At 41.7% G+C, this 18,064-nt stretch overlaps 1 protein-coding gene across 4 annotated transcripts in view; it reads right to left on the reverse strand.

Annotated features, from left to right (window-relative positions):
* The window catches only part of ENPP2 (ectonucleotide pyrophosphatase/phosphodiesterase 2), a 105,464-nt gene that overhangs the window by 62,076 nt on the left and 25,324 nt on the right, over positions 1 to 18,064 (reverse strand). The window contains exons 1-4 of one of the 4 annotated variants that reach the window (XM_063131084.1): positions 14,471 to 14,715; positions 14,041 to 14,146; positions 6,895 to 7,062; positions 3,577 to 3,702 (exon numbers count right to left, since the gene is read on the reverse strand). In XM_063131084.1, coding sequence (XP_062987154.1) covers positions 3,577 to 3,702; positions 6,895 to 7,062; positions 14,041 to 14,146; positions 14,471 to 14,515 — 445 coding nt within the window. In that variant the 5' untranslated portion in view covers positions 14,516 to 14,715. Of the gene's footprint in view, positions 1 to 3,576; positions 3,703 to 6,894; positions 7,063 to 14,040; positions 14,147 to 14,470; positions 14,717 to 18,064 lie in introns of those variants that run through there. The other 3 variants (XM_063131086.1, XM_063131085.1, XM_063131087.1) reach the window with 3 other exon arrangements.

Here is an 18,064-nt window from a genome sequence, read left to right on the forward strand (position 1 = left end):
TTGTCTGCATCCTTCTTGAAGTGTGGTGCCCAGAACTGGACGCAATACTCAAGATGAGGCCTAATCAGGGCGGAATAGAGAGGTACCAGTACCTCACACATTCCCCCTGCATTCTAAAAGATCAAAATGTCTCCCCTAAGGCTTAGTTACTGGCAATAACTGCTTTTAGCTAAACTATGTGGGTGTTTCTGGCCCACCCATTCCCAGAATGTGCCCCCTAAGGGCTTCTCTGAAAGGTGAATTCAGCCCTCGGACTGAAACAGATTCTGCATCCCTGGATTAAGGGTGGATTCCTGCATTGAGCAGGGGGTTGGACTCGATGGCCTTGTAGGCCCCTTCCAACTCTGCTATTCTATGATTCTACGATTCTATAAAGGTTTTATTGTTGAGACACCCTTGCAGCACAGATTTCCACAGTCTCAACGTTTTAATAAAGCTGGGGAAAACCTATATGGGTCTTCCACATTTGGTGACTTTAGTGGGATAACCAATATGGGGCCCTGCCACATTCGGTGGCACCATCAAGAAATCCCACAGGTTTCTTCCACAAAGGCACTGGAGAAGAAGAGGGGAGAGAGAAAGGAAACTGGCAGCAGCACAATTATCCCGTTAAAGATAAATCAAAAGTGACCTGTGGATAGCAGAGTGGCAGGACCACCGCTTTATCCTAATCCCACTGTTTCCAACACCCTGCCTGGAAGCACCTACAAGTTAAAATACAAACTTAGTTTTTCGGTGCAATCCTATACATGCTTCAACAGAAAAAAGTCCTACAACTCCCAGCATGCCCCAGCCAGCCACTTTTCTCTGTCTAAACATGCATACAATTGTTCCCTTAGTGATGCAAATTATGGAAGGTAAAATCCTCAGGTCTCCCCACCTTATAGCAAATAGGAGCACAAACCAAACTTGAAAAGTTAGCATTTCCAATGGAGACAACTTCTGGAGGGTTAACTGTGCTTGCTAGTCTGTTTCAGCAAGCACACAAAGAGAGCCTTGTGACACCTTGAAGACTCACAGATTTGTTATGGCATAAGCTTTTTTGGACTAGTCTTTAAGGTGCTGCAACACTCCTTGTTATTACCATTGCTATGACAATGATGGAGTGGGGAGGGAAGTGATATGAGTAAATAAAAAAAAAGTGATAGGCAAAAGACATCAATTATTAGCTCAGGGAAAAGTAGAAAGGATAGATGCAATCACAACTTTTAAAGAGATGAAATTAAAGTTATCCTGTAGTACAGCCAAGGTCTCAGAGACCTTTTGCTATCGGTTATTTCAAAGGAAGACAGCTGGAGGCCATGTGAAAGATTCTGCCTGATCTGCAAAAAAAACCCAAAAAACGAACAAACCAAAGCAGAATCTACACTACTGCTTTAAAGCACTTTATAACAGTTTTGACAACTGTCGGGGCCCAGGACAGTTGTCTAACAGTGATCTAACAGTCAAAACTGTTATAAAGCGCTTTAAAGCAGTAGTGTAGATCCGGCCCAGGAGTTGAAAACTGTATTGTTACCTTTTACAAAGCAATGCCTGAAAAAGCACATGATTTGGGCTTTGAAAAGAGGAATTAGAGTGAAGACCCTCCCCAAATAAGGATAACCATATTTCAACATGGTGGGAGTCATCCAATAAGCGGTCTACAGAGGTCATGGCAGTTGTTCTTACTTGATGATTTAAAGGATGATAAACATTTGGTGTCAAACTATACGACAGATTAAATCCATGGCATGTAGCTGCCCTGCTCTTTGTTCTTTTACTCACAAGCAAACACGTAGAGAAGCCTTGTGAACAAGCCTCTCGGACGGCGAGGTTTAAACCTCCCCTCCCCTCATGTGGTGTTCCCGATCCAGGTCATGTGCTTACTTGTGAGTAAAAAACACACAAAGAGGGGCGGCTGCACAGTCTGTATTTAACACACTGTGTAATTTGACCCTTAGTTTTTGTATTGCGCTTTTAAGTGCTCAAAAGTGCTTCACACGCATTATTTGTTTGTTACGTTTCCCACCTTTCCTCAAAGGAGCCCAAGGGAGCGCACATGATCCTCCTCCCCTCCATTTCTCCTCACAACAACACTGTGAGGTAGGTGAGTCGGTGAGTCAGTGACTGGCCCAAAGTGAGCTTCACGGCAGAGAGGGGACTAGAACGCGGATCTCGCCTGTCCTCATCCAAGACTCTAACCACTACACCACACTGACTCCCTAATTGTGATCATTAGAAACAGCCCCAACTTGGCACACTCCAGATGTGTTGGACTACAACTCCTATCATTCCTAGCTAATCTGAAGGGTTGGGTAAGGCTGCTGTAAGGCAGGCAGGCATCATCACTCCCCCATACTGCAGATGGAGGGGACTGAAGCCAAAGTCCCTCCTGTCCTGGCAGGGACTTCAGTTCACAGCTCAATCTTAGCCACAACATGACACCAACTACAAATGTCAAGGCTGCTGGGCCTGCTCTTCTCTTAGGCCAGGGAGCATAGACTAGATCAGGGGTGTGCAGTCTCCGGGCTAGCACCATCCACCTTTTCTTTTCCCTCTTTTTTACTTAAAGCCTGAGATCAACCGAAGTGCAAAACAGCGGCTCAGGCAGGCAGGCAGACAGGATGCTAATTAAGAGTTAGTTAGTTAATTAATTAATTAATTAAAGGAACATACTCAGCTCAGGAACAAGCTCTCCCAGACTAAAATCGCTGTTGTTCCCCACCTCGATCCAAAGGGAGAGGCAGATAAGAAATAAATTATTATTATTATTATTATTATTATTATTATTATTATTATTATTATTAAAATCAACTCCTGATTTCTCCTCAAGCATTCTTTCTCAGCAACCTAATTTTGGTGAAAAATGCGATTTAGTTGTTGCTATTGTTAGACAACCGGAGTCAGAGAGCTTCATCACACCAGCGTTATACTCTGCAATCACTGCGAATTGCAAGCAAAGGACTCTGAAGTTTTCCATCTTATAATCTGCTTTTATTGTGAAGTGCTCCCATGCATCCTGCTTTAATTGCGATTCTTAACCAAAAGAAGTGCAATATTTTGCTACTAGTTTTCGAGCGTATCATTTGTTGTTTTCCGAGCAGCCACTGGGGCGCAGGAGCAGGATTTGAAGAAAAATTAAACAAATGCTTACATCTGCGTAAGCTTTAAAGATAAAGACATCAAAACTGGCACAGTAATAGATATTAAGGAGAGCTTTAAGCATACCAAAATTAAATCAGATTAGGTCATCCATTGGTTTTTTTTTATTATTTTTTTATATTTCCCCCTTTAAACCCATTTCCTGGAATGCAAAGGATCTAGTCGCCCGGTAGCAACAACAACAATAATGGCAACAGCTTAGCATTGTAGGGGATAATTCGAGGGAAACAGGTACATGGGATGAAGCTCAGAGACCCTTGCTGATCTACAGCAGGATCACTGAAGAGATCTACCCTTAGATCCCAGTCTTACCTTTTAACTACCCGTAGGTTAGAGGATACACGCCTCCCATCCAAATACACGGCTACCCATATAGGCAGTATTATCTAGAGTGTTTTGATACTTTAGTAGAAAGAGCGGAACAGAAACGGGTACCTTTGCAAACAACTTGGTAGTTAGTACAGCAGTCTCCTCTGGATAAGCAGTCTTCAGAACAGTGGCAAGCATTATCTTCATTTCTTGTCTCTCCACAACGCTCTTTTGTACATTCCCAGCCTCCAGCTAACATGATCACAAAAGCAAAGACGTAAGACACATTTAAAAAAGAAAAGATGTGAATATACACACACACAAACAAACAAGATAAAAAAAATCTTTGGGCCAAAACAAATGCTCAGCAATAATTTAGCATTTGCACTGAAGCACATTTTAAAATGCTTTAGAAAGGTACGAAAAAATAGCATACAAATCTACATTGGTTTTGGATTAACTGATTAACTGGCATGGCTGCCTCCAAAGAGTGCTGAGGATTGTTGGCGGGGTGGTGGTGGTGGGGTTAGACATCCACATCCCACCCACTCACAAAGAACTACAACTAAAGGGTGCCTGGCTGAACCAGTTTAAAAATGTAAATATATATGAGCTCTGAGACACTAAAGCGGGGGTTGCAAAATGAAGATTTCCATATGTGTGGACTTCAACTCCTTAAAGCCCCTGCCACCATGGTCAATGGCCAGGAATGCTGGGAGTTGAAGTCCAGAATATCTGGAGATCTACTTTTTGCCCACTTTTGCTCTGAAGAATGCCATTGAAATCCCAGCTTAGCCACCTTTGCTGAGTAAATTTGGGGAAATCCCACTGTCTTTTCTATAAAATGGAAAGTTAGAAGAAAAATAGAGGACTGCAAAGCATCATGTACAGTTGCACTTTTATTCCATTCATAAGGACATTTTTTTTAGAATTTTTATCCACAAGCAAGATGTTTTAAACATGTAGTGATGTTTGATCAACATATTGGCTGCCCTCGGACGCAGTGCTAAACCATAGCTTAGCACAGCCTCCATCAACCAGGTGCCTTCAGCCATGTTCTCCAACAGCCCTGCTGATTGGGGATGATGGGAGGTCCAATACATATGGAGGGCACCTGGCTGGGGGACAGCTGGCTTAGTGTTTGAGAAGACGCAAGGGTGAGCCTGTTCCTGCATGGCCATGAGCACAACATCCGAATGTTCCATTTCAGTTTCAGATTAACCACAGTCTGGCAATGCTCCAAACCTTAAACTGTGGTTAATCTTAACTATGGTTAGTGAAAAACAAGCCTACTTTATAAACTAGGATTTGAAGTGGCCTCATTTCCATTGCTATAGTTAAGATTAACCAATTTGTCCAGGTTTGGATCATATGCAAGCTGCGGTTAATCTAAAATGTAAACCAGGGAGGACAATTTGTGGCCCTCCAGATGTTTTAGCTGTAATTTCCATCATCCCTCACCATTGGCCATGCTGTCAGGGATGATGGGAGTTGTAGGCCAAAACATCTGGAGGGCCACAAGTTGCCCACCCCTGCTACAAGCAAAGCTTCTGCACTGCTTTGCACAGCTCTGTCGGAAAGGGAGGGGGAGCGTGTGTTGCTGCAGCTCATTCTCATAATGTGAAACTATGCATGAGCACAGGACTAGGCAACCTGGTACCCTCCCAATGTTTTGGACTCCAGCTCCCATAATCTCTGACCATTGGCCATTCTGTCTTGGGCTGATGGGAGTTGTACGCCAAAACATCTGGAGGACACCAGGTCGCCTATTCCTGGTTTAGCATTATGTCCCAAATAGCCCATTATGTGAATGATGGGCTTGGAAGACCAGTCTTCCAAGCCCTGCTCAACAACATTCTTGGCAGATAGCCACCAGGGCAAGTTGCCAAACTGGTAGTGAGAAATACCTGTTGAGTTCTTGGAAGCATAACAGAAGGACTGCAAAGCATGTGATCAATAAAGACATCACTGCACAGGCCAATTTTCCAAGGACTCTTTCAATGCATTCAGTCCACTCTAATCCATAAAACAATGCTCATGTTCCATCTGCACTGTGTACAGAGGAGGCAGGGGGAACCAGTGCAAACAGAGCTGTCTATTGCTCTGAGAGTCCAAAGTGGATGGTTTCTCTGCATCACATCTTTCTTACTTTCTTGGGCACTTATTCCCTCTTTTCAGCCTTGATTGTTGTACGTTAAATTGAAATGTGGGAAACGTCTTTGCAGACATTCCAAAGCTTATGTCACCTAAACATATATTAATGAGAAACTCTCCATCCTAAGGAGAAAGTGGAATGCTTAGGGTATTTCATCCCTTTCTCTTTCTATGGTAAGAATTAAAAACAACACAAGTTTTGATCTCAAGAAATGGAAGGCAGCACACAAGGAAAACACAGATGGATTACAAATCAATGAGGATGTTGTGTGATCCACCTGTAAAATGTGAGTGAACAAGCCACAGCGTTTCCACAATAAATGTTTCATCCAGAAGCATCCCAGTGCATGGTCCAGTGTTTTATATGCATTCAAATGCCAAGTAACCAGGCCATGGTCAAGCCAAGCTTAAAAACTTTCAGTGGAAAAGTCTTAACATACACATGCTTAACTCTTTCCCCCATCAGACTTAAAAGTACTTGCCATTGGGCCTGTTCAGACAACACGCTAAGCCATGATTAGTGAGTGTGTTTAAAGCGTGGTTATGTAGCCACCATGGTTAGGAATGTTTCACACGACATACTAAGTCATGGTTCACACAACACGCTAAGCCATAATGCTTAGCTCAAAATGCTTAACCACCATGGCTTAGTGTGTCGTCTGAACACGGTCTTTCTCTGGAACATGCCTAGGTGAAATAATAGTGGAAACAGTCCAGTTCTAAAGTTTCAATAGCTACAATTTCCGCTGGGCTAAGGATACTTATCTCACAGATCTCTGAGATGTGTCTAAAGCCAATGATCACTGAACCCGTGTCTGGGCTGTACCACTTCAGATTACAAAGGGGAGCTCTTTCAGTCCTTTAGATGAGAGCCTAACTGAAAGTGAATTGGAGGGCTTCAACTGGGTTGCAACGGCACAAGTGGGTGGGGGAAGGAACACTTTTCTTCAAGAGGCTCACAACCAGGACGATATACAAGACATTTATTGTAGTTGCTGCTCAGAGTCTTTACTAAATATGCACTGTGAATTTTTAAAATGCTGGGAATTGTAGCCCAGTCATATAAAGATTTTGGGATGAAACTCCTATAGTTAGGACTCTGGTCACTACTTCTGCAGAGCACTGATTAGATTTCCTTAGTTGTTATGGAAAGGGATCCAGCATCATGCATCAGATAAAAACAACAACAGGGTAGAACATGTCACGGCACAAGGACTAACCGAAAAGGCCGTGATCACTCTCATTAGCTATAGCCAGGTTGATAAAGCAGGCAGTGAGGAGCTATCCTACCTGTCTTTAAACATAGTTCATCAAAGTCAGCACAACAACTGGTGTAGCTCTTGCACAAGTTGTCACAGCGGCAAGCTGGAGACTCTGCCTCTTCAAGTTCAAAGCATCTGTTTTTGCAGGAGCCAGAAGTACTGATCGAGGGGGAATCCGATAAGACTGGGGGTACAGCTAAGGGGGAGGAGGAAGAAAAATAGGATACCGTAAGTCAAGCAACCCATGGCCAGTTAAGATTGCTCAAACTACTGCTCTTTAGAGAAGGTAGTTCACAGCCCAATTGCATTATCCAATAAGGAGAAGGTGAAGGGAAATGAAGATAGATGGAGAAAGCTCATTAAACAAAAAAGTTGGTATGATCTCCCGTCACTTCTCTTATCCTGGATTAACCTGCAATAAATCAAAGCCGTATGCATTTGGTGCCAAGCAAAATCCCAAGCTTTGCATTAAAAACCCACATTATGACCAAAAGTATGCAAATTAAAGACTATGGATACCGGACGCAAAGTAAGTAGACTGTCGAAGAAGAACTGGAAATTCTTTGGCCGAGACAGAAGGAAAGGAAGAAGAGACGTTCATGGGCGGAGCTGGGCTGTAGAGGCACAGACCTTACAAGTAACTTTAAGGGGGGCAAGGATCTGTGTAGAGCATCAGGCCTCAATGTATGACTTTGGGTTTGTATCAAGTTTCTGTGGTGGAGTTGAGTGATAGGAGGTGATTACAAGGAAGCAGTGTGTTAACATTTTTAGCAGATATTCACTTCCACTTCAAATGTGTGAAATTACTCTTGGGAGCGGGATTTTACTCCCAAGACTTTGAGGCATCAAGTCAGATTCCAATAAAGTTGTAAAGGTTTTTTTTGTTTTGTTTTTTAAAGTAGGCAGGAGTAAACATTTAGTGTTAGGTTTCAGAGAGAGAACGAAAGCCAAGCCATTTAATACTACAATGTCCTCTCTTTGTAGAGTGAGTAAGTGAGTGAATGAATGAATGCATGTATGTGTAATATATAATATGCAGGCCAGAAAGTTTCCAAGCTTCTGTTACATTGTAGGGCTACCACAGTAAAAGTGATGAATCTTGGACTTTTAGTCAGGTATGCTTTAATGTGGGTTCCTGCACTGAGCAGGGGGTTGGACTCAATGGCCTTATAGGCCCCTTCCAACTCTACTATTCTATGACTTTCATACAATAGTGTACTCCTACCCTCCACCACTTGGTGGCTTCCTTTTTCTGTCACTGTGCCTTTACATGTAGGTCAAACGCAAATAGGTCTCTGTTTTTAATACTTCTTTCTCATTTTACTTTATTCCATTGGACTCAGTGGGGCAATTGAGCAGGATGAAATAAGACATACAGTTGCAGGAAGGGCAAAGGATGGTCCCTTCAAGAGACAGTGTTCTTGATTAAATAGACACGCTGACGTAGTGCATTTCGCTAACAGGCATGGGTTCAGGTTAAAAAAATAAAATAAAAACCATAACATGTTTAATAGTTGAAACGTTCTTGTCAGCTCCAGCTCTCTAGTACATCAATGAAAGTCTCATAGGACGGCCAGGTGTCCTATTTTACAGAGAACAGTCCTTTGTTTGAGGGACAGTTGGAGGAAAGCCCTCCATTTCAAGGCATCCTCTATTTTAATGACTGAACAGTCCAAGCCCATGCTAAACATAAAGAACCCTAAGAAGGGAGCACAACAGGGGTCTTGAAGCCACCCATCAGCAGCTAACATCTGGACAGCACACTAAGTAGGCCCACAGGTTACCCACAGTCAGACAAAACTGGTGAATATACAAAATAACCCAATTGGGGGTGGGAGGCACTGTTCAAACACTTGAAAGGTTGTCACACAGAGGAGGGTCAGGATCTCTTCTAGATCATCCCAGAGTGCAGGACACGGAATAATGGGCTCAAATTACAGAAAGCCAGATTCCGGCTGGACATCAGGAAAAACTTCCTGACTGGTAGAGCAGTATGACAATGGAACCATTGCCACAGTAGAGGCATTCAAGAGGTAGCTGGACAACCCACTGTCAGGGATGCTTTAATGTGGATTAAATGCTTTAATGTGGAGGGCCTTCTCTGCTGTGGCACCCCGGCTGTGGAATGAGCTCCCTAAGGAGGTTCACTTGGCACCTACATTATATGCTTTTAGAAGCCAGGTGAAGACCTTTTTATTCTCCCAGCATTTTAACAGTCTATAAATAAATTTTAACTTGGTGTTTTAAATTTGTGATTTTGCATTGCTGCTGTTTTTATCTGGTTGAGCTTTTATATTGTATTTTATATTATGGTTTTATACTGTGGTTTTATACTTTGAATGTTTTTAATTTTTGTGAACTACCCAGAGTTCCAGCTATTGGGCGGTATAGAAATGTAATATATAAATAAATAAATTCCTGCATTGAGCAGGGGGTTGGACTCAATGGCCTTATAGGCCCCTTCCTACTCTACTATTCTATGATTCTATGGAGAAGAGGAAGTCTGAGGATGTAGAAAAATCTATAGTTTTATTCCTCAAAGTATGGGCTATTTCGAGGAATCATAGAATATATATATATACTATTCCTCAAAATAGCCCCTACCATAGTGGGGAAAACTGACTAGGTGACTAGAGTAAAACAGAGACAAAAGCCTCAGGATGTACAAATTCCTGGGGCTTTTTTCTCCGTTTTATTCTGGTCACTTAGTCAGTTTTCCCCACTATGGTGAGATATTGTATTACTATTTAAATTATAGTTATTATTTCTAAATTTGCTTCTATATATATATATAAATTAGCATATGCGTAAATTATGCAAACTGGCACACCCTTTGTTTTCATGGTGCATTTCCTCTTTCAGGGTGATGCATAAGCGGCCACCCTAGTCTTGCACCAAGGATTAAGCAGTTTGCTTTGGCCACACCAGTCTTTAACACCAGTTCTAGGCATGGTGCTGCCATGCAAACATGAAACAGAATAAAACCCACTTCCAGTTCATCTGTGGTAATGCAAATGATTTAAAAAGAATCTTATTCATGATCATGCTTCCTTGATTTTTGTGGGGTGGAAAGGGATGTGGTTTACTGACAGAGCACCCACTTTGCACGTAAAACGTCCTGGGTTCAGTCCTTGCCATCTCCAGTTAAAGAGGAAGATTGACCAATCTTGAAGGGCAGTTGGAAACAGAGGAGACAATACCAGACTGGATGGAACAATGCAATGACTCAATGGCCTGGTTCAGACAACATGCTAAACCATGCTGCTTAACCACAAAATGATTAAGGGAATAATGCATTCCCTTAACCATTTTGTGGTTAAGCAGCATGGTTAAGCATGTTGTCTGAACCAGGCCAATAACAGCAGCAAAGCAGACTTGCACTCACTCATCCTCCTAGAATGGTTGCGTAGTATAAGTTCACCTTGCTTGACTAGGATACAAGGGGTTGGATCCAAACTTAGCCATACTGACCTATTGGAATCAGTGAGACTTAAATTAGTCATGATTAATTTAAACCACATTTATTTCACTTTGTCTACCATAAGTATGACTAAGTTTGCATCCAACCCAAGAAATCTAATTGCTACACAAACATTCACAATATGGATACTGCTGAATAGCGTAGTATCCTGTAACACGACAAAGGGAAACCAAGGGCATAGTTTTGCACAAGTATGGATCAGCAGTTTCCTGTCTATAGCCTTCTGCAAAAATGCAGTTAAGACAAGACAAGGTCACAATGCATGGTATTACGGAGCAAGGACGCTATAATTTGAATCATGATCAATGCCACAGTGAGCTGAGTACTTTTAAGCAGAAGAGATGACTGTTTAGCGCCAACATATTTAGGAGAAACAGAGATCCGTGTTTGTCCTGCTAATGAAAACCTTCCCAACACTTAAGAATATGCTTCAAGGTGATGACGATAAAACCACTCATCTGGTGGCCATGAAGTACAGGTTTAGAAAACCCATATAAATGCCATATCTATATGAGCAAATTAAAGGGGAGTTCTCAGATCTCGTCTACAGCAGCTTGCACCTCAAAGCTTCCAAGTGTACATGACTAGTGGCGCAAGTTGCCAGAGTCAAGATGTGAGAGCTTCCAGCACACGTTTTGGCCATTCTTGACAGTGAACAGAGTGGCCAAACACAGCCAAAAGAACTGGTGTGGGTGTGTTTTAATCTCCAAAAAGGTAGTTTGCCTTCAGGAATCAGTGTGAAGAGGTTTTCAAAGCAGTCAACTCCCAACGGCAGCTGAGCCGTTTCACTAACTCTGTCCGTATGTTTGGAATTTGGAAGTACTCCCTCCAGCACCTGCAAGGACAACGCAAGCTATCTTCAGCAACAGACGGGGAAGACATTTTCCATGTAAACTTAGAAAGCAGCTGGACTGGACAGCAGAATTCGTTCAAAGGGGATGTTAAGCACTTAAATGCACAAGCCAATGCAGCAGAGGTGTAAGAGGCCTCTGTCACAGACATCCAGCTTGCCATTTCTAAGAACTTCTGCCCCATCTGCAGATCCCATTACTAATAATAGGAATCATATGTGCTTATCAAAGTCTAATGCAGGCGCCTTTGATCACAGCATTTGTTACCAGTTAAATGTAAGTTATCCAACAGAACAGCACACCCTCCTTTTCACAGGCCATCGTTCCCCCATTTATGATTCTGGAACACAAGGCTTTCTGATCTCACATTTTGTACATCCTGTTTCTATTACACTGATACATTAAAAACAACTTTGGCAAAGGAAGCGCACACATACACGTTCTGCTTGTGGTCACTACAATATCGCCAGCAATGCGGTTGCAGTTTCACTGCTACCAATGTGAACAGGCTTTGTGTACCAGTAAAAAAAACAAAAAACAAAGGGATGATACAGCATAAAGAAGGGCACATTTGTGATGTGTCTGCCAAAATTGTCCACAAGGGAACATCACGACCTAATGACATTCAAATTTATCAAGCCATTTTTATCTCGTTAGTAAATTACTCAGTCAGAAGCTGTCCTGAATGAGGCTCAGATTTGCTTAATTTTTTAAAAAAACAAAAAACTTTAATGCTCCAATTAATTAATCCCCACACACCCTAAATAGCTGAAAATTCTTTGAAGCTCTAAGTCACCAGAGAAGCTTAATACTGTAGATGAAATGTTGTTGTTGTTATTACATTTGAATCCCACCCTATATCACAAGGATCTCAGAGCAACATACAGATAAAATCACACAGCCAATATAAAACAATAAATATACACAGCTAAAAACAAATTAAACCATTAATAAACTAAAACCAGTACAGAATTTTAAAACAGTAAAACCAATTAATACTATGTACAGGCTTGGTGAATTTAGCCATCAAAGGCTTTGTTAAAAAGCCATGTCTTAACTTGGCACCGGAATGAAACCAGTGCCAGTCGGGCCTCCAAGGGGAGGGCATTCCACAGCCAGGGTGCCACAACAGAGAAAGCCCTCTCCCACATCCCACCATAGCGTATGTCTCGTATCTTCTTCATGTCCAACACATTAAACCAACCTTTCCAAAGCCGGTGCCCTCCAGATTTGCTGGATTGCAACTCCCATTGTCTCCAGCTAACATAGCCATTGCCCATGGTGGAAGCTGCAGTCCCAACATCTGGATGGCACTAGCCTGGGGAAGGCAGATCATTTTGACAGGGGCCTTAGCTAGACCTAAGGTTTATCCCAGGGTTGTCCCAGGGTCGTCCTTGTCTGCTCCCGGGATATCCTGTGCGTCATTTACATGAACAGGGATGACCCTGGGACGATCCTGGGATAAACCTTAGGTCTAGGGAATGATGGGGCTTGCAGCCCCAACACATCTGGTGAGCACAAGCTTCGGGAAGTCTGCCCAAGTCATACTGTTCCTTTTGGAGAAATCACAGTTCCAGTCAAGGGTACTAAAGAACACTACTTAAGTATATTAGAATTGCCGATCCATAAGAATATAAATATGGGGTTAGATTTCTGAGCAGGCCAAGTAGCCAGATGACTTGGGAAGTTTGCAAGCTGGCTATAAATGTCCATGTTCAGATGTGGCATATCTCTCAATACCCAATGCAGGGGTCAAACAAGAGAGGAGGGCTTAGGCTTCATACATCTGTCTAGCCGCTATTGAAAGCAGGATGACAAGCCAAATTGGCCCTTGCTCTGACCAGCAGGGCTTCTTCATGCGTTCAGGCACTGGCCTTTCCTACATTGATTCCCCCATGGTATGGTATTAAGAGGTACCCTGCTTCCAAACATGGAAGCTCGCTGGGCTATCATGGCTAATGGCCATCAATAATCCAATCTTCCATTCTTTTTTAAGCACTTTAAGGTAGCAGTCACACTACAGCCAGTGGAAGTGAATTTGATAGACAGATTGCGTGTTGTGTGAAGCGGTACTTTCCTTCCCCAACTTCATTCTTTTTCACATTAATGTGCATTCTGACAAAATCTAAAAGGGAGCAGGAAGAGGTCCTGGCATGCCTTTCCTTCCCCCTTAAAATTAACGGGATGCAACTTTAAAGAAAAGTGTAAGTTACTGAACATCTGCTTCATGCAACTCCTGACATTGCACACCTGCTTTCTTTGCTCCCTCTCTTCCTCTCCCCCTCTTGGTTGCTCTGTTAGCTGTTGGCTGTCTACTGTTCAGAAGCCAGCATGACTAGCGAGCAGATAATAAGAAATCTCTTTCCATCAGTAAATACAAACTAATCCAATCAGAGAGGAATTGCACATATTATATCTCTGGCAGGGGGCTGCACGTGTTTAAAAATTAGCCCTGTTAACTTTTCTTATATTCTACCCCAGTCAACATGAATGGAATAAAAATTATTTGAAGTGACAGAAGAGATTGCTGAATGCAAATCCACACATACGAAACAAACAAACAAACAAACAAACCTAATTCACCTCAGACCCTGAACATAAATTGAATATGTCTGTCTCAATCTCTCTCACACAGAGTGAAGTAAATAGGTTACCTATAAGTGAGCTCTGAAGGTCAACAAACCCCAGCTTTTTCACATAACCTTTGGTATATTCCGGAACAGAAAGGAACAGTAAAACTACATTTTTTGAGCTCCCTGTGCCTCCTCGCTCCCTCTTCAGCCACCCACCCACACCACGCATCAAGGTCCTGCAAAATGGACAATTAAATTTGTTCTTGTACCTGACAATGGGACCTCTTCCCCCACTTCGCCAGATCTTCGAAAACGGTTAGCTGTAAATCCAATGCAGACGTTTACACCAATAGCAAAAGTGAACAGGGAAACCACCTGGGAATAAACAGAGGGACAAGAGTGCAGAAGTTAACAAATTAAGCCAGCCAGCTGCCCGTTTTTAAGGACACCCCACATTTACGATGAAAAGGGAATAAACCAGCTGTTCCGTGTTGCCTTTCAGCCACAGTTCCCATTACTGCAACCGTAAATGACAAGGGATGCAACTCGAGAAGGGCATTTATGAATAAAACGGCTCCATTTCCATACTAAAAACAAAAGCAAAAAAAAAACACACCACTTCTTTTCAGGCAAGATTTCCACCTCCCCTCCTGAAGAGCCATGGGTTTGCTCCTCCTTAAAGCAAAAACCCGCTCCTACCTGATGTAACTGGAAACGGTTTTTCTTAGCCATGCTAAAGAGCATTCTTGAAAAAGCCTCCACAGTGGCTCCTCTTTTTCTTTAAACTGAGCACAAGACTCTGTTTGCTCAGTCTATTAGCTACAACTAATCCCACCTGGTGAGGTTGACGGGCTCCATGTGATTTGTCCAGGGGGAGGTTTCATCATGTTCCACTCACAAATCGCAGCTCTCCAGTGTAAGAAGCTGCGGGATTCATCCTTCCCGATTCCCCTCCCCCCAACACACACACACACACACACACACACACACACACACACACACACACACACACACACACACACACACACACACACACACACACACAGAGAGAGAGAGAGAGAGAGAGAGAGAGAGAGAGAGAGAGAGAGAGAGAGAGAGAGAGAGAGAGAGAGAGAGAGAGAAGACTTTTATGTGGTTTCTTCTGGCAACACATAGATTTCTTATGTTCCTGTGGCCAATAAGTCCATATTCATTTTATTATACTCACTAATGTAATACGATTTGAGAGAGAACACCAGGATTTGACAGAGAAACCCAAAGTGTGCATGCGTTTCCATCATCCTAGTAAAAACAGCCCCCAGGGCTACAATTTTTGGCATAAAAAGAGAGAGAGAGAGAGAGATGTACATAATGGGTTGGATCCAGACTTCGTCATAGAATCATAGAATAGTAGAATCAGAAGGGGCCTATAAGGCCATCAAGTCCAACCCCCTGCTCAATGCAGGAATCCACCCTAAAGCATCCCTGACAGATAGTTGTCCAGCTGCCTCTTGAATGCATCTAGTGTGGGAGAGCCCACGACCTCCCTAGGTCATTCCAAGAGTAGACCACGGAAATCGATGGCATTTGAGTTAGTCATGACTAACTCATTCATTTTGCCAAATTTGAAAACGGAAGTTTGCCAGGCTTCTACGCTGATGGGGTTGGATCCCCACTGAAATCAATTTGTAGACACATTGAAACCAATGGTACTTGAGTTACTTGTGACAAACCTACATCCCATTGAAATTAAAACCCATTGATTTCAATGTTCAACTCCCATTGATTTCAGTAGGTAACACTAGGGGTGACTAAACTGGGATCTATCCATTAGTACAATTCTATGCAGGTTTACTCTGAAGTAAGTCCCAATGTCAGGAAAGTGTGCACTTGACGGCAGTCTCATGAGCTTTCATTCTACATTATTCTCTCATACCCTCCAAAATTTAACACATGAAAATGGGACGTTACAAGCATATTTCCCCAATTCTCATATCAAATTCTTTCCCACAATGAAATATCAGCAGTTACAAATATGCCTTGGTAGCTGCAGCACATGGAAGGACAAAGATGTGACATATTTTTAATGCACAGCATGTAGCTGCACCTGTTTTTCCTACTCTAAAATAAGCATAAGGGATGAAATCCAGATTGGGACCCCAGCACGGAGGTATAAAGGCTTCCCCTCTGCTGTGGTTCTTATCCCACACCTGCAATTTACTTAGGGAACAACTTCCTATTCGCTGACTACTGAGTAAGGATATTATATTATTATTATTATTATTATTATTATTATTAATTAATTAATTAATATTATTCTTATCCCACACCTGCAATTTACTTAGGGAACAACTTCCTATTCGCTGACTACTGAGTAAGGATATTATATTTTTATTAATAATAATAATAATAATAATAAATTGATTAATATTATTCTTATCCCACACCTGCAATTTACTTAGGGAACAACTTCCTATTCGCTGACTACTGAGTAAGGATATATTATTATTATTATTATTATTATTATTATTATTATTAATATTATTCTTATCCCACACCTGCAATTTACTTAGGGAACAACTTCCTATTCGCTGACTACTGAGTAAGGATATTATTATTATTATTATTATTATTATTATTATTAATTAATTAATTAATATTATTCTTATCCCACACCTGCAATTTACTTAGGGAACAATCCCCTATTCGCTGACTACTGAGTAAGGATATATTATTATTATTATTATTATTATTATTATTATTATTATTATTATTTATTTATTTATTAATATTATTCTTATCCCACACCTGCAATTTACTTAGGGAACAACCTCCTATTCGCTGACTACTGAGTAAGGATATTATATTATTATTATTATTATTATTATTATTATTATTATTATTATTTACATTTCTATACCGCCCCATAGCTGAACCTCTCTGGGCAGTTTACAAAAGTTAAAAACAGTGAACATTAAAAAGAAATATACAAATTTAAAACCATAAAAAGCATAAAATACAAACAAAAACAGACCATATCCATTTAAAAACAACTATTCTGGGGTCAGTTAAAAAAACTCAGCATATGCTGTGCTTGCATGCTATGTGCTCAAAGTATTGGGCTGGATCTATACAAAGCCATGCTTAGAGTTAACTAGTGAAGGCTTGTGGCTCCAATGTCAGTGAGGTGGTGAATCTGCTCCAGTTTTTGGTCAGAACTCTAAAGGAGCTATCCAAGGTGTTCCATACCTTGGAGAGCTCCTTTAGAATACTGTCTGAAACCCAGAGCAAATTCACCACCCCATTGACATCACAGCCCCCAAAGGAGTTAACCCATTGAATTTATTTATTTATTTATTAAATTTATATACCGCCCCATAGCCGAAGCTCTCTGGGCGGTTTACAAAAGTTAAAAACAGTGAACATTAAAAAGAATACAAAATTTAAAAACCATCAAAAATATAAAAACAACACTATAAAACAACAGTATCCATTTAAACAACAACAGTTGAGGGGTCCATTAAAAAACAAACAAACTTAGCATATGTTGTTAAATGCTGTTAAATGCCTGGGAGAAGGGAAAAGTTTTGACCTGGTGCCAGGCGAGCCTCATCGGGGAGATCATTCCATAATTGGCAGGCCACCACTGAAAAGGCCCTCTCCCTTGTTGAAATCAATGGAACTTGAGTCATGGCTGACTTAAGGCCCATTGATTTCAATGGATATGCTCTAATCATGAGACAGTCTCGATCCAACCCAATGTGTAATGTGGCCATGAATACCCTTGACTGTGTGTGGATCCTGAGCCCTGAAGAAGGGCAACGTGAACAAACTCTCACTAAACATATATTTGGTAGCTACCTGGCATGGCTAGCATCTGCCAGCAGGGATTGGAATCACGGTATCACATACAACCATGTATTAAAAGCACTGGATTCCGGTATGAGATCTTAGACCAATTCATGGAGGATAAAGCTATCACTGGCTACTAGTCCTGATAGCTATATGCTACCTCCAGTATCAGAGGCAGGATACCTATGTACGTTACTTGCTGGGGAACATGGGTGCTGTTGCACTCATGTCCAGCTTGTAGGTTGCTCTTTGACTACTGTATGAACAGAATATTGGATTAGTTGGATCCAGCATGGCACCTCTTAAGTAAAAATCCCAGTCTTAAACACATCACTATTACTGTCTTTGATAAGCAGTCCTATTTATAAAGTAGGTTATCATAGTGAGCTCTGGTTCAAACTGTCAGTTAAAGTTTATTTGCTCAGGCAAATTATTTACCAAGGTAGCAAGCAGCAGCCTCTT

Source organism: Elgaria multicarinata, chromosome 7 (genome assembly GCF_023053635.1).
Source record: "Elgaria multicarinata webbii isolate HBS135686 ecotype San Diego chromosome 7, rElgMul1.1.pri, whole genome shotgun sequence".
NCBI classification, from domain to species: domain Eukaryota; kingdom Metazoa; phylum Chordata; class Lepidosauria; order Squamata; family Anguidae; genus Elgaria; species Elgaria multicarinata.